Consider the following 26,235-nt stretch of genomic DNA (forward strand, 5'->3'; position numbering starts at 1 on the left):
TTATCCAGGAGAACTTCCCCAACCTAACAAGACAGGCCAGCATGCAAATTCAGGAAATACAGGACACACCACTAAGATACTTCTTGAGAAGAACAACTGCAAGACACATAATCATCAGATTCTTGAAGGTTGAAACAAACAAAAAAATGTTAAGGGCAGCCAGAGAGAAATGTCAGGTTACCCACAAAGGGAAGCCCATCAGAGTAACAGCAGATCTCTCTGCAAAAACTCTACAAGCCAGAATAGAATTGGGGGCAATATTCAACATTCTTAAAGAAAAGAATTTTCAAACCAAAATTTCTTATCCAGCCAAACTAAGCTTCATAAGTGGAGGAGAAATGAAATCCTTTACAGACAAGCAAATGTTGAGAGATTTTGTCACCACCAGGCCTGCCTTACAAGAGTTCCTGAAAGAAGCACTAAATATGGAAAGGAAAAACAGGTACCAGCCACTGCAAAAACACATGAAAATATAAAGACCATTGACACTATGAAGAAACTGCATCAACTAATGGACAAAATAACCAGCTAGCATCATGATGACAGGATCAAATTCACACATAACAATATTAACCTTAAATGTAAACAGGCTAAATGTCCCAATTAAAAGACACAGACTGACAAATTGGATAAAGAGTCAAGACCAATTGGTGTGCTGTTTTCAGGAGACCCATCTCATGTGCAAAGACACACATAGGCTCAAAATAAAGGGATGGAAAGATATTTACCAAGCAAATGGAAAGCAAAAAAAAAAAAAAAAAAAAGCAAGGGTTGCAATCTTAGTCTCTGATAAAACAGACTTTAAACCAACAAAGATTGAAAAAGACAAAGAAGGGCAGTACATAATGGTAAAGGGATCAATGCAACAAGAAGAGCTAACTATCCTATAGATGCACCCAATAAAGGAGCACCCAGATTCATAAAACAAGTTCTTTGAGACCTACAAAGAGACTTAGACTCTCACAAAATAATAGTGGGAGACTTTAACACCCCACTGTCGATATTAGACAATCAATGAGACAGAAAATTCACAAGGATATCTAGCACTTGAACTCAGCTCTGGACCAAGCAGACCTAATACACATCTATAGAACTCTCCACCCCACATTAACAGAATACACATTCTCAGCACCACATTGTACTTATTCTAAAATTGACCACATAATTGGAAGTAAAGCACCCCTCAGCAAATGCAAAAGAACAGAAATCATAACAGTCTCTCAGACCACGGTGCCATCAAATTAGAACTTAGCATTAAGAAACTCACTCAAAACTGCACAACTACATGGAAATTGAACAACCTGCTCTGGAATGACTACTGAGTAAATAATGAAATTAAGGCAGAAATAAAGAAGTTCTTTGAAACCAATGAGAACAAAGAGACAAAGTACCAGAATCTCTAGGACACAGCTAAAGCAGTGTCTGGAGGGAAATTTATAGCACTAAATGCCCACATCAGAAAGCTGGAAAGATCTAAAATTGACACCCTAACATCGCAAGTTAAAGAACTAGAGAAGTAAGTGCAAACAAATTCAAAAGCGAGCAGAGGACAAGAAATAACTAAGATCGGAGCAGAACTGAAGGGGATAGAGACATAAAAAACCTTTCAAAAAGTCAATGAATCCAGGAGCTGGTTTTTTGAAAAGACTAACAATATAGATGGGCCACTAGCTAGACTAATAAAGAAGAAAAGAGAGAAGAGTCAAATAGACACAATAAAAATGATAAAGGGGAGATCACCACTAATCCCACAGAAATACAAACTATCATCAGAGAATACTATAAACACCTCTATGCAAATAAACTAGAAAATATAGAAGAGATGGAAAAATTCCTGGACACATACACCCTCCCAAGACTAAACCAGAAAGAAGTCAAATCCCTGAATAAACCAATAACAAGTTCTAAAATTGAGGGAGTAATTAATAGCCTACTAACTGAAAAAAGCCCAAGACTAGACAGATTCACAGCAGAATTCTACCAGAGTTACAAAGAGGAGCTGGTACCATTCCTTCTGAAACTATTCCAAAAAATAGAAAAAGGGGGACTTCTCCCTAACTCATTTTGTGAGACCAGAATAATCCTGACACCAAAACCTGGCAGAGACACAACAAAAAAAAGAAAATTTCAGGCCAATATCCCTGACGAACATCAATGCAAAAATCTTCCAAAAAATACTTGCAAACAAAATCCAGCAATACATCAAAAAGTTTATCCACCACTATCAAGTCAGCTTTATCCCTGGATGCAAGGCTGCTTCAACATATGCAAATCAGTACATGTAATCCATCACCTAAACAGAACCAATGACAAAAACCACATGATTATCTCAATAAATGCAGAAAAGGCCATCAATAAAATTCAACATCCCTTCATGCTACAAACTCTCAATAAACTAGATATTAATGGAACATGTCTTAAAATGATAAGAGCTATTTATGACAAACCATAATTGACATCATACTGAATGGGCAAAAGCTGGAAGCATTCCCTCTGAAAACTGGTACAAGACAAGGTTGCCCTCTCTCACCACTCCTATTCAACATAGTATTGGAAGTTTTGGCCAGGGCAGTCAGGCAAGAGAAAGAAATAAAGAATACTCAAACAGAAAGAAAGGAAGTCAAATTGTCTCTGTTTGCAGATGACATATTGAGAAAACCCCATCATCTCAGCCCCAAAACTCCTTAATCTGATAAGCAACTTCAGCAAAGTCTCAGGATACAAAATCAATATGCAAAAGCCACAAGCATTCCTATACACCAATAATAAAACAGAGAGCCAAATCCTGAGTGAACTCCTATTCACAATTGCAACACAGAGAATCAAATACCTAGGAAGACAACTTAGAAGAGACATGAAGGACTTCTTCAAGGAGAACTAGAAACCACTGCTCAAGGAAATAAGAGAGGATAAAAGAGAAGGAAAAACACTTCATGTTCATGATTATGAAGAATCAATATCATGAAAATGGCCATACTGCCCAAGGTAATATATAGATTCAATGCTATTCCCATCAAGCTACCAGTGACTTTCTTCACAGAATTAGAAAAAACTACTTTAAATTTCATATGGAACCAAAAAACAGCCCAAAAGACAGGACAATCCTAAGCAAAAACAATAAAGTTGGAGGCATCATGTTACCTGACTTTAAAATATACAAGGCTACAGTAACCAAAACAGCATGGTACTGGTACCAAAACAGATACATAGACCGATGGAACAGAACAGAGTCCTCAGAAGTAACACCACACATAACACCATCTGACTTTTGACAAACCTGACAAATACAAGCAATGGAGAAAGGATTCCCTATTTAATAAATGGTGCTGGAAAAACTGGCTAGCCATGTGCATAAAACAGAAACTGCACCCCTTACTTACACCTTACACAAAAGTAAACTCAAGATGGATTAAATACTTAAATGTAAAACCCCAAACCATAAAAATCCTAGAAGAAAACTTAGACAATACCATTCAGGATATAGGCATGGGCCAAGATTCATGACTAAAACACCAAAAGCAATTTCAACAAAAGCCAAAATTGACAAATGGGATCTAATCAAACTAAAGAGCTTCTGCACAGCAATATAAACTATCATCAGAGTGAACAGGCAACCTACAGAACGGGAGAAAATTTTTGCAAGCTACTCATCTGACAAAGGTCTAATATCAAGAATCTATAAGGAACTTAAAGAAATTTACAACAAAAAAACAACCCCATCAAAAAGTGGGTAAAGGATATGAACTGACACTTCTCAAAAGAAGACATTTACATGGCCAACAAATATATGAAAAGAAGCTCATTATCACTGGTCATTAGAGAAATGCAAATCAAAACCAGAATATGATACCACCTCATGGCAGTTAGAATGGTGATTATTAAAAAGTCAGGAAACAACAGATGCTGGAGAGGATGTGGAGAAATAGGAACGCTTTACACTGTTAGTGGAGTGTAAATTAATTCAATCATTGTGGAAGACAGTGTGGCGATTCCTCAAGGATCTAGAACCAGAAATATCCTTTGACCTAGCAATCCCATTACTGGGTATTTACCCCCCAAATTATAAATCATTCTACTATAAAGACATATACACATGTATGTTTATTGCAGCACTATTTACAATAGCAAAGACTGGGAACCAACCCAAATGCCCATCAATTATAGACTGGATAAGAAAAGTGTGGCACATACACACCATGTAATACTGTGCAACCATAAGAAAGAATGAGTTCATGTCCTATGCAGAGACATGGATGAAGCTGGAAACCATCATTCTCAGCAAAGTAACACAGGAACAGGAAACCAAACACACCACATGTTCTCACTCATAAGTGGGAGTTGAATAATGAGAACACATGGACACAGGAAGGGGAACATTGCACACTGGGACCTGTTGGGGGGTTGGGGACAAGGGGAGGGAGAGCGTTAGGACAAATACCCAATGCATGCAGGGCTTGTAACCTAGATGACGGGTTGATAGGTGCAGCAAACCACCATAGCACATGTATATTTATATAACAAATATGCACATCTGCACATGTATTCCAGAATTTAAAGTAAAATTTTTTTAAATCACTTTGTAAAATAACATTATTACAATATACATAAGTTGCTTTTCTCAAACATTTGATTTTCAGTAGAATAAAAGTAGAGTTCCTTTCAAATCAGTTTTTCCTATTTTTCTATGAGGTATGCCCCACCAAAATTCAATGGAATTGATGAATGGTAAAATCAGTACTAGTTCAGCCTATGCCCAGGAATGAACAAGGACAGCTTAAAAAAAAAAAAAAATCAGTTGTCCTCAGCAGTTGTCCCCAGCGTTAGAACTCAAGGGTCAGTCCATGGGATCAGAGCTCACTCCCCTGGACACAAGGCTAAATGGAAGCTCCCCTCTTGTTGTGACCAAACATCTTTGAACCAGCTTGTACAATCACACTTTCCGTCTCTTATTCATGGAACTACACTGTTCATGATTTTTCCTTTCTAGTCCCTCAGACATCCCTGAATCCTTGGATGAACGCTGCTATGGTCAATCCAGGGGCCTTTGCTACAAAAGGAACAGGGAATTGAATGTATCAGGGTAAGCAGTTAAGTGGCAATGGAATTTAATTTTGACGTTCCTCCCACCTAAGGCTAAAAAAGAGATGATAGGGTGGTCATGACTGACATCTGCAGAGATATTTTTCCTGGCAAACAAATCTAACTGGTAAGGATTTACTTTTCTCTCCCTTACAAATAGTGCAAATTGCTGTTTCTTTAAAGACCGTAGCCTCTCTGTTTATGCTCTCATGTTCCATAAAGCAAAAAACCTTAAAGGATGGGAAAGCAATTTATAGTGGAATATTGGCAGAAACACTGTGTTTCTGGATTTTGTACCCTCCATGGGGATTAAGCAAATGTACAAACCCTAGGAAGTGTGTGTGTGGGGGTTCCATCCATTGAATTTATCTCATATAATTTAATTTTTCAAACTGATGCCCTACATTATTTTTAATCTCTGGTTTGAACTCATTCCGTCTGATAGCTCCTTTTTAATGTCTTTAAGATTGCTGAGCCAGGCAGTGGCTCGCACCTGTAATCTTAGCACTTGGGTAGACTGAGGCAGGAGGATTGTTTGAGTCCGTGTGTCATATATATTGAAATCAGCCTGGGCAACATAGTGAGACCCCATCTCTACAAAAACTAAACAAAATTAGCCAGATGTAGTGGCATGTGCCTGTAAGTCACAGCTACTCATGAGGCCTGAGGTATGAGAACCTCTTGAGCTGGGGAAGTCAAGGCTGCAGTGAGCTGAGAACGCACCACTGCACTCTAGCCTGGGTGACAGAACCAGACCCTGTCTCAAAAAAAATATTTCTGAACATTAAAAATGTATTGATTAAGACACACTTGGGTAACTGTCACTTCTTAAAATTTCTTAACTAGGCACAATATTTTCATAATATAGAAAAAAATTATTTCCTATGTTGCAGAGAAGGCAAATGTTGATGCAGGCAAGACACAGGATTCTGGCCATTCACTCAAAGGCAAGAAAGTGGGTTTGGCTAAACTGGAGGAAGATCTTGAGGAGGGATAAATAGGGGAACAGATTTTCTTTTGCTTAATTTTGTTTCCGTTCTTTTCACTTTGGTGGTCTGATGGGATTTACCAAAGAATTGAAGGATGTCTCAGTGAAATGAGCTGGATTTCTTATTCCTGTCACATGGGCTCCCACAGGTAGACCAAGCAGCTGCCGAACTTGTGCAGGCCTGAGCAGAGGGCACAGATCTTTTGCCCCTAACTCCGCCCACTTTATTCTCCTACACCCATTTTAGCTCTGCTTAAGCTGTGTTTTTTGGCTGCAAAACTTGAAGCATCTGCAATGCCAGAGCACCACCTATGAGTCAGTATACGTGAGTTCCTCATGTCCCACTGCTAGAAAGACTTATCATCACGTTACGTAGAGAGATTTGCTTGTCAGAATCCCACATTATGTTCCCAGACCAATCTTCCAAAATGCCGAGTATTTTGCAAGGTTTAAAAATGCCTTTCCAACCTCAAGACCTCATGTGGCTACAAGTATAGTCGTGCAGTCAGTGCAGCAGCTGTGCCTTTGCTTTTTATACATCTGACTTGTAGTTTTAGATGCAAAGAGTGTATAGCCCACGAATTGATAAATCTGCTTTCTTTTCCTAATTGTCTTTTACTTTACCTCATCTTGTATTTATAAACGGAGATATAATTAGATTCTTAAAACAGTACACTTAACTGAGTAATTTTGTAAGTTGCTGACAGTATCTTGTTAAAATGATGAAAATGCTGGATGTAAAAGCTTAGAGGAATTGTGTGGAACTGCATGGCAATGTACAGGATTGTACTTTATACAGTAGTATTTTTTTTGTCATAATCCTTAGATGTTAAAGTTGTGTGAATCCAACACCTCACTTCATGGCACATTCTCACTGTTGCCCTGTACTGAATCTTCTCTGGTTTTATTATTCCTTTCTGTCCCCATTTCTGTCTGCCTTTCTCCCTACCTCTGACGGTAGAAAACCATTCTAAAGCGTTTCATATGTATTTTTTTGTTGTTGTTTGTAAATGTTCCAGAATGTGTTCTGTCATTTGGGGTTCATGTATATTTGATTTAACATAGATGGGGATTCTTAACCTCATTGGGTTTCACTTTTTAAACTGACAATCTTTTAAAGATTCATTCATGGAGATTTCAAGTCCATTGATTTTAACCATTATAGAATGCTCTTGCCTCAAATCCTGTTCCCACTACAAATTGCACTCCAGAGAACACCATTATACATACCTGGTTACGAAGCTGTGTGTCATTTCTTTGGGTTGCACATCCAGAAGTGGAACTGATGGGACTCAAGGCAAGCGTGTACTTAATTTGACCAGTTGCTCTTCAGGAAGACTTTGCTAGTCCCACTCCTACACCAATGGAGATCCCTGTACTCCCGCCAACCCTTGGCATTATCCAGCCTTCAAAATGTTGCCAAGACTAATAGGTATAAAGTGTAATCTCATTCTTGTTGTGATTTACATTTCCATGGATTAATGAGTCTGGGCATCTCTTCATATGTTTGTTAGCCTTTCGCATTTCTTCTAGAAAGTTACCTCCTTAGATCCCTTGCCTGTTTTCTAATGGGTTTGCATCTTTTTCTTGTTAATTTGTAGGAAGCAGTCTTTCCCATGCCCCAAGTCACGAAGTTACTCTCTTATTCTTTCTTCTATTATGTTTGTAATTTTAACTTTCATGTTTAAATGTTTAAGTCATCTGGAGTTCATCTTTGATAGACCAATGGGATAAGAGAGAATGCCCAGAATACACCCAAGTCTATTTGGGAACTTGATGTACAATAAAAGTGGCACCACAAATCCAAGAAGAAAATGGGCTGCTTTGTAATTGGTGTTGAGAAAGTGGTTCACTATATGGTGATCTCTATTTAACAGCATATACACGCTGTTCTTATGCCATTCCATGTTGCATTTTCCACTTAGTGTTTATTACCTAATACCACTTAGTGTAGAGACATTTTCTGTTGCCCAGTGAAGGGTATGCTGTGTCAGGGGAGTCCCTCAGTAGAGAAGATTCTGTGTAGATTCATCCTCAATTTTCAGAATAAGGGGAAGAAGAGGGAGTCCTCTTAAACCAGCCTCCAGGTCCCCCTTGTAGCATCTGCCCCCTCACAATGACATCCTGGGCTATGGTGCCACGTATGGAGGGAGTGTTGAACCAAAAGAAGGTTCTGAGCATCAGCCAGCACAGGGAGCACCAGGACAAGCTCTGGCTTCTAGCTCCTGGAGGAACATCCTGCTGTAACTGGATGGAGATGGACTGGTGGAGGGATCCTGCTCTTACTGTCCTGACCCTGGGATCAGGGAGGTCGTATCTGGTCTACCTGGGGCACTGGATCTTGGATCCCCACGTCATCATAGCTCAATGTTCATCCTTTCTTGGCGTTCTCTTCATTCAAAAAATTCCTTGGTGGTCCTCTTGACCTCTGTCAGATGCCCCATTTGAAGCATCAGGATGTAAACATACTTACTGAATTGCTTAACTCCTTAATACTTTCTTGACTAATTCATGCATTTTCTTTTCTTCATTACTAATGTTTCTTTCAGCTGGTAGAGCTATCAACCTATTACCATAAACTTTTTGGTCATGAAATAAAAGCTGACTTTGATAATAGCCAGTGATTCTTTAAAAATTTTCTGAAAAAATTCTGGCTTGTACTATAGGTGTCTAACTCTTTACACTTACAGATGATCTTTTCAACTATTTTGAAAAGATACTCCTCTGTCTTTGAGGGGTAAATTCACTCTAAATTTGATATTTGGTGAAAATAATTTTGTTTTCTTGAAGCAGAATACAAAGGATGTAAATACCATTTACATCTCAGCTGGAGCTTTTGCTTATCTGTGTGTGTGTGTGTGTGTGTGTGTGTGTTTTTCCTAACTGCAACAGAGGTTTCTTGATTTGGAGGCTTTTAATGTTATCTCGGTGTATAGATTATTTTATCTTTGCCAGTTAGTTTAATCTACATTTGGTATCTTTTTTGCTTTAAGTGTTTTAAGTAAGTAACTTAGTCCTTTAATTTCATCTGCTAAGACGTCTTCATTTTATGATGTAGTCATTACTTCTGATTCCAAGTTCCTACAACGTATGTTGTCTTCTCCAGAAACAACAGTTGTTCTAGTTTTCTAGTTCCTTTTTATCATCTTTCTAGTAGTTCTCTTTATTATTGAAAGTGAAGTATTGAAGTCTCCAACTATAGTTCTTGAATTATCTATTTTTCCTTTCAGTTTTGTCAGTTTTTGGGGGCTCTGTTGTTAGGTGTATATAAGTTTATAATTGTTATATCTTCCTGATGTAACCCTCTTCCCCTTATAAAATCTCCTCCTCTGTCTCTGGGAACAATTTTTGCCTTAAAATTTATTTTGTTTGATATTAGAATAGTCTCTCATTCTTCCCTTTGGCTACTGCTTACATGGTATATCTTTTTCCATCTTTTTATGTTCAACCTATTTGTGTCTCTGAATCTAAAGTTTGTCTCTTGTAATCAGCCTATAGTTGGATCATTTTAAAAAGTCTGTCATCTACTATTCTGTGTTAAACACAGTATTAAAAAAATTAAAAAATAATAAAATAAAATTCACTCTTCCATTTACTTGAGGTAATTACTGATAAGGTAGGATTTATGTCTGCTGCTTTGCTGTTTGTTTTCTACATGTCATCTCCTTTTCTAAATTCTTCTCTTACTGCCATCTTTTGTGTACTGTTTTACATTTTGTATTTCTTTTACCATATTTTTGAGTTGTTTCTTAGTCGTCATCTTGGTGACATCTTGGTTGCAGGTAATACCAGGGACTCCAAGGACACTATGTCAAGCTTTGGTGATGTCCTCACCAAGGTGACAACTGACATTTCAATTTGTAATAATCCAGTTGGGGTTAATAGCAATTTAATTACAATAACATACAAAAACTTTGCTTCTATGTAACTCTGTTCCCCCTTATATTGTCATACAAGTTACATTTATGCATTGTATGGCCATCAACATTGATTTAAAATTATTGCCTCATGCCATTGTCTTTTACATAAGATGGGGAAAAGAAAGAATTGCAAACAGAAAATGCATTTGTACTATTTCTTGTATTTGCCATGTATGACAATTAGTATCGTTCTTTATTTTTTTCATGTGGATTTGAGTTACTGTCTAATGTCTTTCACTTCAGCCTGAAGAACTACCTTTAGTATTTCTGGTAGGGCAGGCCTGCTAATGATCAATTCTCTCAGTTTTTGTCTATCTAGGAGTGTTTTAATTTCTCCCTCATTTTTGAAGGGTTGTTTTGCTTGCAATGGAATTCATTTAGGAAACTATTTTCTGGTTTGGGAGTTGGGTGCTCTACTGTCTCAGGTAATATGGTTTTGGCTGGAACTAACAGAAAACCCTGTCTCAAATGCCAAAACTGTAAGGAAAGCTATGTTCTCATATTACAAGGAACCCAGAGGTAGATGAGTTAGGATGTGATTGTTACTTACAAATTATTATTATTATTATTATTATTATTTATTTATTTATTTTATTTTTGGAGACAGAGTCTCACTCTGTCACCTAGGCTGGAGTGCAGTGCCATGATCTCAGCTCACTGCAACCCTCTACCTCCCAGATTCAAGCAGTTCTCCTGCCTCAGCCTCCTGAGTAGCTGGGATTACAGGCACCTGCCGCTACACCTGGCTAATTTTTGTATTTTTAGTAGAGACAGGGCTTCATCATGTTGGCAAGCCTGGTCTCAAACTCCTGACCTCAAGTGATCCACCATCCTCGGCCTCCCAAAGTGCTGGCGATACAGGAGTGAGCCACCACTTCCGGCCCTGTTACTTACCAATTTAACCAATTTTTTCCCTTTGTGCAATCAGCAGGATTGTACTTCTCCACCCCCTTGAAGTTAGGTGTGGTCACAAGACTGGCCAATAAAATGTGAGCAGATGTGACATGCGCATTGAAGATCCAGTATACAATTTCCCATTTCCCTCCCTTATTTCAGCGATAACTGACAACATTCAAGATGATAGGGCCAAGTCTTTGGGTAAGGAGGATTAGGAGCAGGGCCCCAAGATGGATATATCACATATGTTATAAACTTTTGTCACTATAAGGTGTAGGCGTTGTTAGGTGCAGTAGCGTAATCTTGCCTGTTGCGGCTAATACCAGGGACTCCAAGCACACTATGTCAAGCTTTGGATTCACTTCTCTGTGATTCTCTATGCTGGCTTCACGAAGCAATGAAGGCATTTTTTGAGGATCTGACTAGTCCTGCCATCCTCCCTTGTGCTTTTACAGTCTGTGTCCTTGTACCGTCTTTAGCGTGGGGAAATATATGAGAATTATTGCCATTTGTTATGATAAGAACACTTAGAACATAGGGAAAAGTGATTTTGCTTTACGTAAAAACACCTAGTTTGCACTTTTACAGCTAATTTATTTGAAGATTCTTTCCAGGCTCTCAGTACTAGGAATAGATTGTCTCCTTTGTGACCTTAATTTTAAGGATATATCTCTAAGTCTGAAACATAGAGGAAAAAATATCTAACATTTTGCAGCATTCTATTGTGAAATATTCTATCGAACATATATTGGAACAGCATGGCAATTTCTTTAGAAAGGTTAATGTGTGCCTCTTTTTTTAAGCTACTTTACGTGTAGGACACTGATGTGTGGATTTGATAAATGCTTTTAGGATGTTCTTGTATTCCAAAACCTTCCACATACTTGCTAAATAAGTTAGTTAACTAACTCCCAGGTCTTAAGTTATTAACACCATTCCTATAATTCATTTCTCTCTTAAAACATTTTCTTTCCCTACTTATTGGGTACATACATACCCTATAGCTTTGAAAGCTATGAAATAGTTTTGTGTGTTAGATTTCTTTGGCTTAGAAATAAAATGGAATTCAAGTTGTGCAAAAACTACCTAGTGAGTCAAATGTTAAGAATATTTACTAAGTTCCTTTGGCTTTACCTTATGGCATTTACTGTTGGTTCTTTACTGGGCCTGACACATAATGATTTATTGTATCAACACTAATTATTGTATAGCTTTTTCCATAGATGTTTCTCTCATGATACAAAACTGAACAAGACAGCAAAAGTTGAAGAATAATCTTGATGGTTAATTTCATTCTACATAGAGTGCAATTACTGCCATTAGCAGGTAGCATATTTACTAATACTGTGAAGTTTTACAAGTCAGCTGCACACGTGGAAACATGGGGCAGGGTTGCATGGGGGAAACTGCCTGCTGATTGACTGAGACGCATGCCTGAACGCTAAGCTAAGCTACTGTTCAAGTTCCACAGCGGGTACATCATTTCCACGTCAACACATAATGACAGTAGAATTGGAATGAGGATGATTGGGATTTGGTATGAGGAAACCCCTAGTATCTAACACAACACAACAGAAATATAATGTGTGCTACATATGTAATTTTTAATTTTCTAGTAGCAAAAATTTTTAAAAAGTAAAAAGAGGCAAATGGAATTAATGTTAATAGTATATTTAACTCACTATATGCAAAATATTATCATTTCAAGATGTAATCATTCTAAAAAATTGTTAATGAGATATTTAACATTCTTAACATTCTTTTTTTACATACTAAGTATTTGAAATCCAGTGTTTGCAGCTTACATTTCAATGTGGGCTATCTCCGGGGCGTGGTGGGGAGGAAGCCAGGTTCAGTGGCACACACTTGTAGTCCCAGCTACTTGGGAGGCTAATGCAGGAGGATTGCTGGAGCCCAGGAGTTAGAATCCAGCTGGGCAACATAGCAAAACCCAGTCATCTATTAAAAAATAATAAAATGATGATAAAAAATTGTTAAAAATTAGAAAAATCAATTTGGGTTAGTCACATTTCGAGTGCTCAGAAGCCACATATAGCTAGTGGCTACTATACTGGACAACTCAGACAAACACACCCTTTGGGTAATTAGAGAATGAATGAGATGACAGTCTACAGAGAACATCGTAGTTAGCAGGGAGGATGTCCAGTTATTTGCTGGTGACGTTCAGAAGCTACAGTCCACAATCTTAGGTGTGGAGCCTTTATTTACATAGTGCCTCTAAAGTAAGATTTTTCATAGGGTATTTATATGAATTATTCAGGGACCACATGCAGTGACTCATGCCTGTAATCTCAGTACTTTGGGAGCTGAAGTGCGAGAACCCCTTGAGCCCAGGAGTTCAAGACAAGCTTGGGCAACATGCCCAGACACCATTTCTTCAAAAAAAATGTTTAAAGAAAATTATTCAATTTTCATAATGAGTTACTCTCTTTGTAAACTTATTCAGATTATGGGATATAGAACAAAGTTATCTTTATAAACATCAAGATGAGTTTTTATTCATTTCTGGGAGATAAAAAAAAGCTATAACTACATTTTTAACCATGCCATCTTACTACTTCAAAGGCAGTCTCATTCTTTTGTTGAAAACAAACTTGGAAATATCCTCCTCCTTATTTCTCTTCCAGCTGTCAGCTTAAGCTAAAAGTTGGCTAGAGCTATGCTCTGCTATTCCAACCGACTCTCTGGCAGCTTAGGCTACCGTGGTCTTGGAGTAGAGAGACCACTCTGTGTTGCCAAAACTGGTGTGGTAAAGGAAGCGTAGCATACGCTCTTTATACAATTTGTTTGGCTGTAACTCAAGTTAATGTTCTGGGTAATTTATGCTGATTCCTCTAAGGTCACACACCTCACAGGTGAGTCCTACACTTCCCTTCAGTGTATTTCTTGGCCTGAAGTGATCTCTTCCCTGCTTCATGTCTTCTTCCTTGAGCACAACCCTCCATTAACTTTGTCTACTGAGACAGACGTCTCGAAGTCAGCAGTCAGCAGCTGTTTCCAAATGCTGTTCTGTAAGATTCAGACATTTCTTATTCACGAATTCCTCATTTCAATGTGCACTGCTAAAGGAATCAGCCTGTTAGCGAAGCGGAGACTACCCTAACAGAAACGTGCACACCCGGCCATCTCTGTGCTTGGAAAAGTCACATCCCCCTTGAGGGTCTCAATTTGCCCATCAGTAAAGTGAGAGGCATGGACTAGATGATTTCTAACTTCTTTCCAGCTTTAATAATATATAAATCATTAACAGTATATCTAACAACATATAAATCTAACATGTAAATCATTAAAATGGTGAGATTTTAAATTCTGATGTAGCCTTCTAATAATTAGGAAAATCACTTCCATCTGGAATACAAAACACCAACACTGTGTTAATCCCATCAGTCTGATCAGGTGGAAGTTCTCTAGAAACTTTATTTTCATGATTGGGTAAGAGTTTTGGAGGAAGTAGTACAGTATATATGCAGTAATATCTAAATGTCAATATCAGCAATTATATAACTTCTACTATATTTCAGTAGATGAAGCTGTTTAGATAATTAAAACATTTTTCTGTACTTTAAAAAATTACAATGTTTTCTTAAAAAATTGTCATTCTATGCATTTGAGACATACAGAATAAAAAATATATATAACATATGTGTAATTAATGAGACAAAATAAACACGTTAACCCAGCATTTGACTGTAGAATTGTAACACTGCCTGCACCGCCGTGTGTGCCTGACTTCTCCTCCCTTCTCCCATCACCTGCCTTTCCAACACCATGGGCTCTGAATTTCATGTCTATCATTCACCTGTTTTAAAAATATGTTGCCACATATGCATGAATTCTTAAGGAATATATTGCTTAGTTTTGCTTGTTTTTTTTTTTGAGCACATATTTTATTTGAATAAATCCTCTGGGGTACATTTTTATGTTCAACAGTTTAAAACATATACAAACAAATCTTGAAAGTAAATGAGGATCTGACATATCTGAAGCTTAACTTAAACTTTTTTTTCCTTTTTCTTTTTTTCTCTTTTCACCACCTTCCACATTTTACATTTGAAACTCCTTGACTTCATTGACAACCCATTATCCTGGTTCTTCTGCTCCTATAATTTTCTCCCTTTCTATAATTTCCTAAATCTAGATAATTTATAAGAACTATCAAATCTCTATATCTGTATTCACAAGTTTCCTAGCTATTCTTCCAACCTCAATTAAGAGGCTTCGTTACCTTTACATCCTAGCTTTAAATCCTGGCCCTCTATGGTTTGCCACCATCTTCAGCTTTACTCTGCTAGACTTTCCTGTAACATGCTCTGCCCTCCCTGTCTCTCTACCCAGAACTGTCCTTTTTTCTTTCAAGTTTATTATCCCTTAAAATTTGATCAGTTCCTCGTCTTCCATGAAGTTTTCCTTCACTACCCCAGCCTAAAACAAATTCTAGTTTTGCTTGTTTAGGAGGTTTACAAAATGATATGAAAACTCTATGTCGTCTTTGATAACTTCCTTTTTTTCACTCAATGTAATGTCACTGGAGTTCATCCAGGTTGTTCAGTTGAGTGTAGTTTATTCATTTTCCTGTTGGTTTAATAATCTGTTGTGACAGGCAACCACAGTTTATTTGGCTTTTCTCTTCTTAACGGATATTTGATTTGTTTCCAGTTTTGGCTGTTATCCTGTGCTGCTATGATTATTGTTGTATGTGTGTCTTGAAGCATATGTGAAGCTTTTTCAAGAATTTATTTTCAGAGTGGATTTTCTGGTTCACTGGCTCACAGGGTATGCAGATATTCAACTTTATAAGACAGTGCCAAATTATTTTCCTGGGTGATTAAGCTCCCTGAGCAGCACTTGTTATCATCTGATTTCTTTTCCACTCACCCTGCCCCTATGCAATGTCACCACCCAACTTCCAATCTATTGGGAATACAATGGTACCTTGTTTGGTTTTCATTTCGGTTATGCATGAGGGTGGTCATGTTTTCATATGTTTATGAAATATTCATGTTGCCTCCCTGTAAAATGTTTGTTCATGTCTTTTGCCTATTTTTCTATGAGGTTGCACTTTTTAAAATTTACTTGTAAAAATCCTTTGTGTTCTGTATTCTACTCCTTTACTAATTATATCTGTTGCAAATATCTTCTCATAGTTTGTGCTTTGGCCTTTAAATTTCTTTCTGGTGTCTTGACAAGGAAAGATAAGGTTGCAATTTTAATGTAGTTAGATTTATCAATCATTTCTCTTATAATGTGTACTTTTGAGGCAGGAGAATAGGGTCTGGAGGTAGGAAACCTAAGGCCAATTTGCACCGACTTCTTAGAACTGAATCAAAAGGAAAACCCCAACTTTCCATGCCCAAGTAACAAAAAAATTAGAGTCTACTCCCTTTGCAACCTTCCACCCCACTCTGTGTGGCAGATGAAAAATGGGAAGTACCTCTGTATTAGTCTGTTTTCACTCTGCTGATAAAGACATACCCGAGACTGCCTAATTTATGAAAGAAAGAGGCTTATTGAACTGAACAGTTACATATGGCTGGGGAGGCCTCACAACCGTGGCAGAATGCGGGGAGGAGCAAATCACATCTTAGGTGGTTGGCAGCAGGAAAAAGAGAGCTTGTGCAGAGAAACTCTTGTTTTTGTTTTTGTTTTTCTTTTTTGAGACAGTTTTACTCTTGTTGCCCAGGCTAGAATGCATTGGTGCCATCTTGGCTCACCACAACCTCCGCCTCCTGGGTTCAAGCTATTCTCTTGCCTCAGTCTCCTGAGTAGCTGGGATAACAGGCATGTGCCACCACACCTGGCTAATTTTGTATTTTGGTCAGGCTGGTCTCGAACTCCCAACCTCAGGTGATCTGCCTGACTCAGCCTCTCAAAGTCCTGGGATTACAAGTGTGAGCCACTGCACCCGGCTGAAACTCCCATTTTTAAACCATCAGATCTTGTGAGAACCATTCACTATCATGAGAACAGCATGGGAGAGACTTGCCCCCATGATTCAATCTTCTCCTACTGGGTCCCTCCCATAACACGTGGGAATTATGGGAGCTACAAGATGAGATTTGGGTGGGGACATAGCGCCAAATCGTATCAACCTCTGATTGGTTCCCTCTTGCAACCAATCAGACTGGTAGCAGGCCTAGTCTTCATTTGTATAGGGATATAATTTTGTTACTTCACTTCAGCCTCTGGTCCCTTCCTACAACCAGTCAGACATTTTCATAGGGTGTAATTTTGTAACTTCACTTCAGTCTCTGATTGGTCACCTTCCATAACCAATCAGACTGGTTATGGACCTCTCCTTTATTTCCATAGAGTATAAACCAAGTAACCAATGGGAAACCTTTAGAGGGTATTTAAAACCCAGAAATTCTGTAACCAGCCCTCTTGAGTGGCTAGCTTGAGCCTGCTCCCACTCTGTGGAGTGTACTTTCGTTTCAATAAATCTGTACTTTTGTTGCTTATTTCATGACTTTATTGTGTATTTCTTCCAATTATTTGTTCAAAACACCAAGAACCTGGATGACTTGTGGTCAAGGCCCTCCACTGGTAACACTTTTAGGAAATTCTTTCTTACCTTGAAGTGATAAGAAATATTTCTATGTTTTCATTTTCTTTTTCTTTTTTTTTTTAAAGTTTTGCTCTTAAAATTTAACTTCTTAAGCCATATGGGAATTTCTTTTCCTTATGGATAGAAAATTTTCTTGCACCTTTTAGAAAATAGTCCTCTTTCTCAGATATTGGTAATGCCATCTCTCTTGTTTCCATGGCTCTGTGTCTAGAAGCTCTGCTGTCTTCCACTAGTAAAGTCATCTATCCCTGCATCAATACCAACTTCCTTACTTACATAGCTGTAAAATGTCTCGATGCTTTCCCATCACTGCTTTATTATTCTTTAGCAATGCCTTGGTTATTGAGTTTTTAAATCTTTCAAATGAGTTTTAGAATCTGCTAGTTAAGTTCTGATAAAAAAAAAAAAAATTGTGGTTTTTGATAAGATACTGATGTGGGAGAATCACTTGTGCCTGGGAGTTCGAGGCTATACTGAGCTATGATCATGCCACTTCATTTCAGCCTGGATGACAGAGAGAGAACTTGTCTCAAAAAAAAAAGTTATGTTATCTCTAGGTTTTTGGTATATAACTTTATAGGTATTAAAAATTTCTCTTATTTTGACATAAGTTTTTTTCTTTAATCATAGAGGGATATTATATTTTATAAGATACTGTTACTGCATTATTTGGAATGGTCTTTATCTTTAATTAGTTAATTAATGCAGTATATGATGTTTACACATGTTTAGATAATCCAAGTAAAATTACAGAATGGTTGGGGTTTTATTATTTATTTATTTATTTATTTATTTTTGTTTCATTTTTGAGACGGAGTCTTACTCTGTTGCCCAGGCTGGAGCGCAGTGGTGCGATCTCGGCTCACCACAACCTCCACCTCCTGGGTTCAAACTATTCTCCTGTCTCGGCTCCCCGGGCAACTGGGATTACAGGCATGTGCCACCATGACCAGCATTTTTTTTGTATTTTTAGTAGAGATGGGGTTTCACCATGTTAGCCAGGCTGGTCTCAAAATCCTGACCGAAGGTGATCCACCTGCCTTGGCCTCCTAACGTTTATTCTAATTTTTGGAGAGATAGGGAGTCTTGCTATGTTTCCTGGCCACTCTCAAACTCCTGGCCTCAAGTAAACCTCGGCCTCAGCCTTGCAAACTACTGGGATTACTGGATGTAAGCTGCTGTGCCCAACAATCATAGAACTATTAATATGCCACATCTCTCAAAACCTACCTCTTTTCTGCCCCGAATCTTTCTATAACAGTGGCCCCCAAATTGAGGATTTTAGTATGATGGTATGTAAAACTTAATAGGTAAATCAATCATGTTTCCTTTCAGTGTACTGTAGTTCCCTTACCAACATCAAACCACCCTTGAGTTTCTGAGGTATAAGAAATTTAGGTTAGTTGTTTCTTGTTTCTAATATCTACAACTTTGTTCATGAATGAGAGTGACCTGCGCTTCTCCTCTCTTACACTGTTCTTTCAGGTTTGGGGATCCATGTCATAGAGGCTTCATAGAATGGGTTAGTTCCTTTTTTCTTTTTCTTTCCTTTTTTTTTTGAGACAGTCTCATTCTGTCACCCAGGCTGGAGTGCAGTGGCACAATCTCAGCTCACTGCAACCTCCACCTCCCAGGTTCAAGTGATTCTCATGCCTCAGCCTCCCGAGTAGCTGGGACTACAGGTATGAGCCACAACACCCAGTTATTTTTGTATTTTTAGTAGAGGTGGGGTTTTGCTATGTTGTCCAGGCTGGTCTCGAACTCCTGGCTTTAGGTGATCCTCCCGCCTCGTCCTTCCAAAGTGCTGGGATTACAGGTGTGAGCCACCATGCCCGGCCTCCTTTAATTTTTCTTGAAATTTTGCATAAATTTTGACACTCTGTTTCAAAAGTTAAGTAGATTTTGTCTGTAAAACCTTCAAGTCTTTCTTGGTATTTTCTTTGTGGAGACACTTTCATCTTCCAATTAACTTTTTGTAAGATTATAGGAACTTCTTAATTTTGATAATTTTATTTTTCTAGGAGTTTGTTCACTTGGTTTATGTCTCGTTAGTCATTGTGTGTTCACAGAAAGTAGATCTACTGAGGCTTTCCCATGTGCTTGTAAAAGCCTTGATATAAGAGAATTTTAGGCTCCTTATCATCTTTTTCATCTTTTATAGGTATCATCTGCTCACATATGGTCAGCTAGACAGTTGATCAACTTTCATTTATGTGCAGTTCAGCTGACTGTCCTCTTAACTCATATTTCTAAAAGATACTTTTCTTATTTCCTCAAAGCTGATTGTCTTAGATTTTCAACAAGAATAGGTGAGGTGTTTCTTAGCTGCCCCCTCCTTGCCTAATGTACCCAGTTGTATAGGGAATAAAATGATTAGTTTAATGATTTAGCATCACATTCACAAAATAACCATGGTTATTATTTTGAATTTGGATTACATGATGTCATACTGCAGCTATAAAAAGGCATTTAAAAAGAAAAAAGACAGGCCGGGCACAGTGGCTCACGCCTGTAATTCCAGCACTTTGGGAGGCTGAGGGCAGATCATGAGGTCAGGAGTTGAAACCAGCCTGACCAACATGGTGAAACTCTGTCTCTATTAAAATACAAAAATTAGGAGGTGTGGTGATGCTCACCTTTAATCCCAGCTACTCAGAAGGCTGAGGCAGGAGAATCACTTGAATCCAGGAGGTAGAGGTCGCAGTGAGCCGAGATCACAACACTGCACTCTAGCCTGGGCGACAGAGGAAGACTCGGTCTCAAAAAAAAAAAAAACCAAAAAAAGAAAAAAGACAATAGTAATAGCAAAACCTTAAGTTAATACTTTAAAAAATCTCTTCTTAACATTTTGTCTTCTAAAATTTAAATGCATAGAACATTTTATTCAGTGGAAAACTTCTGGATAATCTGTCTTCATATGAAAGGATAATGTAGGAATTAAAGTAACTCTTTGAGATCTTTCAAGAGAATAGATTATAATTCCATGCTGAGCAACAAACTATCTAATTTGTCATCATTAAAGACTGTCCATTTATTAGCCATGTTCAAGGTCACGTGTAACCAGGCATGGTGATACTCTTCTTAGGTGTGAGCTAAAAGCGTGCAGTAACAGCCTGAAATTCAAGTGTTCATAGAGTATCAAACAGCTGCTTGAAACATGGAATTCATTGATACTTTGAAAATGTTTGCAGGAAGAAGCTGTTTGTTTTGATTCTGAGCTGGATGAACATATTAAGTGGTTTCAGCAAGAATATGTGAAAACAGAAAAGAACTGGAGAGAAATTGACAAGAGAATGAGCCAAACTTTGGAAATAAGAAGAAAGATGATTGGCAGCCGAACACCTCTGAAGGATATTCTTAAACTGTTTCCTTTCTTGAAGTGCCCTTATCAGGTATCTTTATTCACTTATAATATATATATATATATGAAATATATATATACATTTTGCTCTGTCACCCAGACTGCAGTGCAATGGCCTGTGATCTCAGCTCACTGCAACCTCTGCCTCCCAGGTTCAAGTGATTCTCCTGCCTTAGCCTCCTGAGTAGCTGGGACTACAGGCAAGTACCACCACACCCAACTAATTTTTGTAGTTTCAGTAGAGATGGGGTTTCACTATCTTGACTAGGCTGGTCTTGAACTCCTGACCTTAGGTGATCTGCCCGCCTTGGCCTCCCAAAGTGCTGGGATTACAGTGTCCAAATGGATTTTTCCCTCTTTCCTCTTGGAGTGGTAACAGGACAGCATAGCAAGACAGTCGGCATGAATCTCAGTAGGGCGGGAAGCCCAAAGGGCTGCAACTGGAGTCATTTGATAGGAATTTCAGGAAACAGACCCTCCCTCCCTACCCTCTTTCCTAACCCTGAAAAAGGAAAATTTAAAAAAAAGAATTTCAGGAAGCTTATTAATATAATAGGCACTGGCTGCCTTCAGAACGAAAGAGTTCTCTGTCGTTGGACATGTTGTGGAGGTTGGCGGATCATTACTTAGGGGGTATTTTGACAGTGTGAATCATTATCCTCTTTCATGCTATTAGATACTCAAGATAGTTTATTAAGGAACTGTTATTATACATCCTTACTCAAAATATGTTTCCTTTATGATCCCAAATGATTTCATAAGTGTTCTTAAAAATACATGAAATTTAGGGCTGGGCACAGTGGCTCATGTCTGCAATCCCAGCACTTTGGGAGGCTGAGGTGGGTGGATTGCTTGAGCCCAGGAGTTCAAGACCAACCTGGGCAACCTGGTAAAACCCCATCTCTACTAAAAATACAAAAATTACCAGAGCCTAGTGGTGTGTGCCTGTAGTCCCAACTATTCAAGGAGGTTAAGGCAGGAGGATCACCTGAGCCTGGGAGGGTCAAGGCTGCAGTGAGCTATGATTGGGCCACTGCACTCCAGCCTGGGTGACACAGTGAGACCCTGTCTCAAAGAAAAAAAGAATGTGTGTGTGTATATATATATATGAAATTTAATGGGTAAATCAAATACCCTTCCATTTAGTTCACTTAGAGTGGCCATTCAAGGGTCTTTCACAATTTTAGTGAATTTTTGGTGGTATATGATGAAAGATCATCAAAGATTTTACCCAAGTATGTACATATTTCATGGAGAAATTCTGTGGATTTAGTTTACCAAATTAAACATGAAACATCTACGTATTTTTCTTCCAAACAAAAGGGAAATAAAAGTTTGCCTGTATGACTTGAATAGTAACGGAAGTAGCAAACATCTGAATGCTGCTCTGTAACAGCATGTTCTCCGTGCTTTACATGAATAAATTTACCTAATCCTCTCAGCAACCATATCATGGCTTTTGCTTGTTTCCCCTTAATCTTCAGGTTGTTAGGAACTATAAGAGTCAGTCACCTCTGGCTATTAGAAGTGTATGCCAAATTGACACACCTGCAAAATACGGGTTTAAAGCAAAAGCCTGTCAAACTTCTTACATGTAGGGAGCATGTTTTAATATTAACAGTTCCCAAAGTGCCTAGCAGAGTACCGCTTGTGACACAGCAATGCAATCTCTATTATTTGAATGCTGAATGAATTAGTAGAGGTAGGTAAGGCTGGTCACTAATGTTGCAGCCTTAGGGGTTAAGCAACTTTTCAAAGAACCATTGGTGACAATAAGGCAGAGAGAGATCTGCCATAGCTTGAGAGAGGAGCAGAGAGATTTCAGACCTGAGGCTGTGTCTCCTGTGCCTTGCTGAGGCCTCCCACTGTGGCATAGGTGTATCTTCCTCCACCATTCCTCAAGTATTTCACTGTTTATATCCAAAATATGGAGTATGGGTTTTGTAACGACTGTACTTATTGAATAGAGTTGTCTGTTTATTTATTTATTTATACGGAGTCTCACTTTGTCGCCCAGGCTGGAGTGCAGTGGCACAATCTTTGCTCACTGCAACCTCTGCCTCCCGGGTTCAAGTGATTCTCCTGCCTCAACCTCCCAAGTAGCTGGGATTACAGTTGCATGCCACCACGCCCAGCTAATTTTTTGTATTTGTATTAGAGATGGGGTTTCACCATGTTGGTCAGGCTGGTCTTGAACTCCTGACTTCAGGTGATCCACCTGCCTCAGCCTCCCAAAGTGCTGGGATTACAGGTGTGAGCCACCGCGCCCCACCTTATTGTTTTAAACAAAAGAACGAACAATTTTCAGTTTTTCCAGGAAGTACCTCCCTAACTCAGCCCTGATTAGGCTGGGATTTACAATTTATGAAAACTTTGTTGTGCTTCCTAAAATAGAAGCAAGTTTGTCCTTAGAAATGCCTAGTTAACAAATGATCCCGTAAGAGGACAGTTGTCCCTGTGCCAAACCACCCCCACCACCCGTTGCTCTCGCCGTTGTGAAAACACTGAGTGCTTAGGGAGCTGGTGGAGACAGGGTGGCAGAACAGTAGCGGTTAGGTGGGGGTGGGGGGTGGTCCTAGCCGTTTAACACTGACCCTCCATCACCTCCAAGCTCATTAACCTCCTTCCTCAAAAAACTTTCTTTCAACAGAAAATTTAAAAATTCAGGCCGGGTGCGATGGCTCACGCTTGTAATCCCAGCACATTGGGAGGCTGAGTTGGGTGGATCACAAGGTCAGGAGTTCACGACCAGCCTGGCCAAGATGATTAAATCCCCATCTCTACTAAAAATACAAAAATTAGCCAGGCATGTTGGCTGGCACCTGTAATCCCAGCTACTCGGGAGGCTGAGGCTGGAGAATCACTTGAACCCGGGCGGCAGAGGTTGCAGTGAGCTGAGATCATGCCACTGCACTCCAGCCTGGGTGATAGAGTGAGACTCCATCTCAAAAAAAAAAAAATCAGAATGTAACAATTTATTAGATAATCTAAAATACCATCAGGTAGGAATGTGCTACTGAGATCTATTGGATGTTGCACAAGACACGTAGGAGAGAGTTGAGAGAAGAAAATACCAAACACAAACTGACACCCTTCCCCACATTTTCCAGAAAATCCTATCAGATGCCATAGTTTCTACCTTCCTGAGAAACAATTTCAATCATCATCTCTTCATCTAAGTGAAGTACATGAGAATCGCCAGCAAATAAAGTCTCAAAAATTTTTAAAAATAAAGAACCAGAGTTTGGTTTTGGCCCAAATGGAGTAACTGGTACTGGTCTAGTCTTCCCCCTGTTAACACAGATAAAGCTAGAAAAAAAGTACGTACAAGGCAACTGCACTCAGGCATTAGGTAACGGGCATTGCAGGACTCTGATCCTTGATAACAGGGAAAGACATACAGTGTGCCTCAGTTTAGTACGTGGGTTACTTTCTAGCTCGCTGTATAGAATGGTGGGAGGCAAGCAGAATGCAGAGGTCTCATGGAGCTGCACAGGAAGAGACTAGAGTTGAGGGATGATGAAGCAGCTGGCCTTTGTAGGATAGGCACTGGAGGAAATCGGGCTGGGGCTGAAGTCTACACAGGGATCCCCTGGGGATCCTTAGCTGAGAGCCTAGACTTCACACAGTGTTGATAGTAAGAATTCTCGGTCAGGCACAGTGGCTCACACCTGTGATCCCAGCACTTTGGGAGGCCGAGGCAGGCAGATCACTTGAGGTCAGGAGTTCAAGACCAGCCTGGCTAGCATGGTGAGACCCTGTCTCTACTAAAAATACAGAAATTAGCCAGGGATGGTGGCACACACTTGTAATCCTAGCTACTCAGGAGGCTGAGGCAGGAGAACGGCTGGAACCTTGAAGGTGGAGGCTGCAGTGAGCCCAGATCATGACACTGCACTCCAGCCTGGGCAATGGTGCGACACTGTCTCATTAAAAAAAAAAAAAAAAAAAAGAACCTGGCCCAGTGTGTAGAGACCCTGCTGAACATCTCAGGCATCCATTCGAGACTCCAGAAAGCATGCCTCTTGAGTAAGAACCATGCCTAAGCTTGAGCCAGGACCTTAGCTAGGACTAAGGACAAACACCAAAACAGAATTGCCCAAAGAAATGATAAAATCAAGTCTGACAGGATCAGAAGATCAACCAGTAATTTATCTACCTATCAGAACAAAATTTAACACCCTTTAAAGGAACATAACTGAATCCAGACTCCTCACTAGTAAATCACTAGAGATTACAGTGAGTGGTGCCATTCCCATTTCCAACTCTTGGTTCCTGGACCCGTGAATCCTGGCTATGGAAGAAACTGCACTATAGTCTTCATCAGGCCACTCCACCAGCCTGGCAGGCGAGCCGTTTCAGGACAGGATGGTGGGGAACATGGTAAGACCAGTGAATTCCATGTGTCATCACCACAGGGAATCTTAGCAGAGAAATGAAATACACACACACACACAAACCAAATTGAAATTCAGAGCTGAAAAGAACATTTATCTGAAATCAAAACATCACCATGTGCTTAGGCTTAAGAGCATATTGGAAAATGAAAAGAAAGGAGCTGTGAATCTGAAGATAGATCAATAGAAATTATCCAATCTGAGTAACAGAATGAAAAAGGATTAAGGCTAGGTGCTAGCTCACGCCTGTAATCTCAGCACTTTGGGAGGCTGAGATGGACAGATCACGAGATCAGGAGATCGAGACCATCCTGACCAACATGGTGAAACCCCATCTTTACTGAAAATACAAAAAATTAACTGGGCATGGCTGTGCATGCCCGTAGTTCCAGCTACTTGGGAGGCTGAGGCAAGAGAATTGCTTGAACTTGGGAGGCAGAGGCTGCAGGGGGTGGAATTTGTTCCACTGTACTCCAGCCTGGGCCACAGAGCGAAACTCATCTCAAAAAGAAAAAAAAAAAGAAAAAGGAAAAGGATTAAGATGATTAATTTGTAGGACATATATGGGGCTGTGAAAAGGGAGAATTTTTTTTGTTGTTGTTCCAACTTTTATTTTAGGTTCAGCAGGGGATACATCGTGCAGGTTTGTTATGTAAGTAAATTGCATGTTGTGAGGGTTTGGTGTACAGGTCATTTCATCACCCAGGTAGTGAGCATAATACCTGATAGATGGTTTTTCAATCCTCATCTTCCTCCCATCTACTAATCTCAAGTAGGCTCCCATGTCTATTTGTTCCCTTCTTTGTGTCCAGGTGTACTCAGTGGTTTGTTCCCACTTACAAGAAAGAACACACAGTATCTGATTTTCTATTCCTGCACTAATTTGCTCCGAACAGTGGCCTCCAGCTGCATCTATGTTGCTGCAAAGGACATTATTTCATTCTTTTTTATGGCTGTGTAGCATTCCATGGTATACATGTACATTTTCTTTTTCCCATCCACTATTG

At 39.2% G+C, this 26,235-nt stretch overlaps 1 protein-coding gene across 4 annotated transcripts in view; it reads left to right on the forward strand.

Annotated features, from left to right (window-relative positions):
• SAMD3 (sterile alpha motif domain containing 3) overlaps positions 1 to 26,235 on the forward strand; it is a 74,789-nt gene that overhangs the window by 43,026 nt on the left and 5,528 nt on the right. For all 4 annotated transcript variants that reach the window (XM_012458342.3, XM_012458341.2, XM_012458340.2 and 1 more), the window contains exon 8: positions 20,662 to 20,862. In XM_012458342.3, the coding sequence (XP_012313765.2) occupies positions 20,662 to 20,862 (201 nt within the window). The remainder of the gene's footprint in view (positions 1 to 20,661; positions 20,863 to 26,235) is intronic.

The sequence above is a fragment of the Aotus nancymaae genome, unplaced genomic scaffold (assembly GCF_030222135.1).
Source record: "Aotus nancymaae isolate 86718 unplaced genomic scaffold, 86718_ANA_hifiasm-v0.15.2.pri h1tg000040l, whole genome shotgun sequence".
Lineage (NCBI taxonomy): Eukaryota > Metazoa > Chordata > Mammalia > Primates > Aotidae > Aotus > Aotus nancymaae.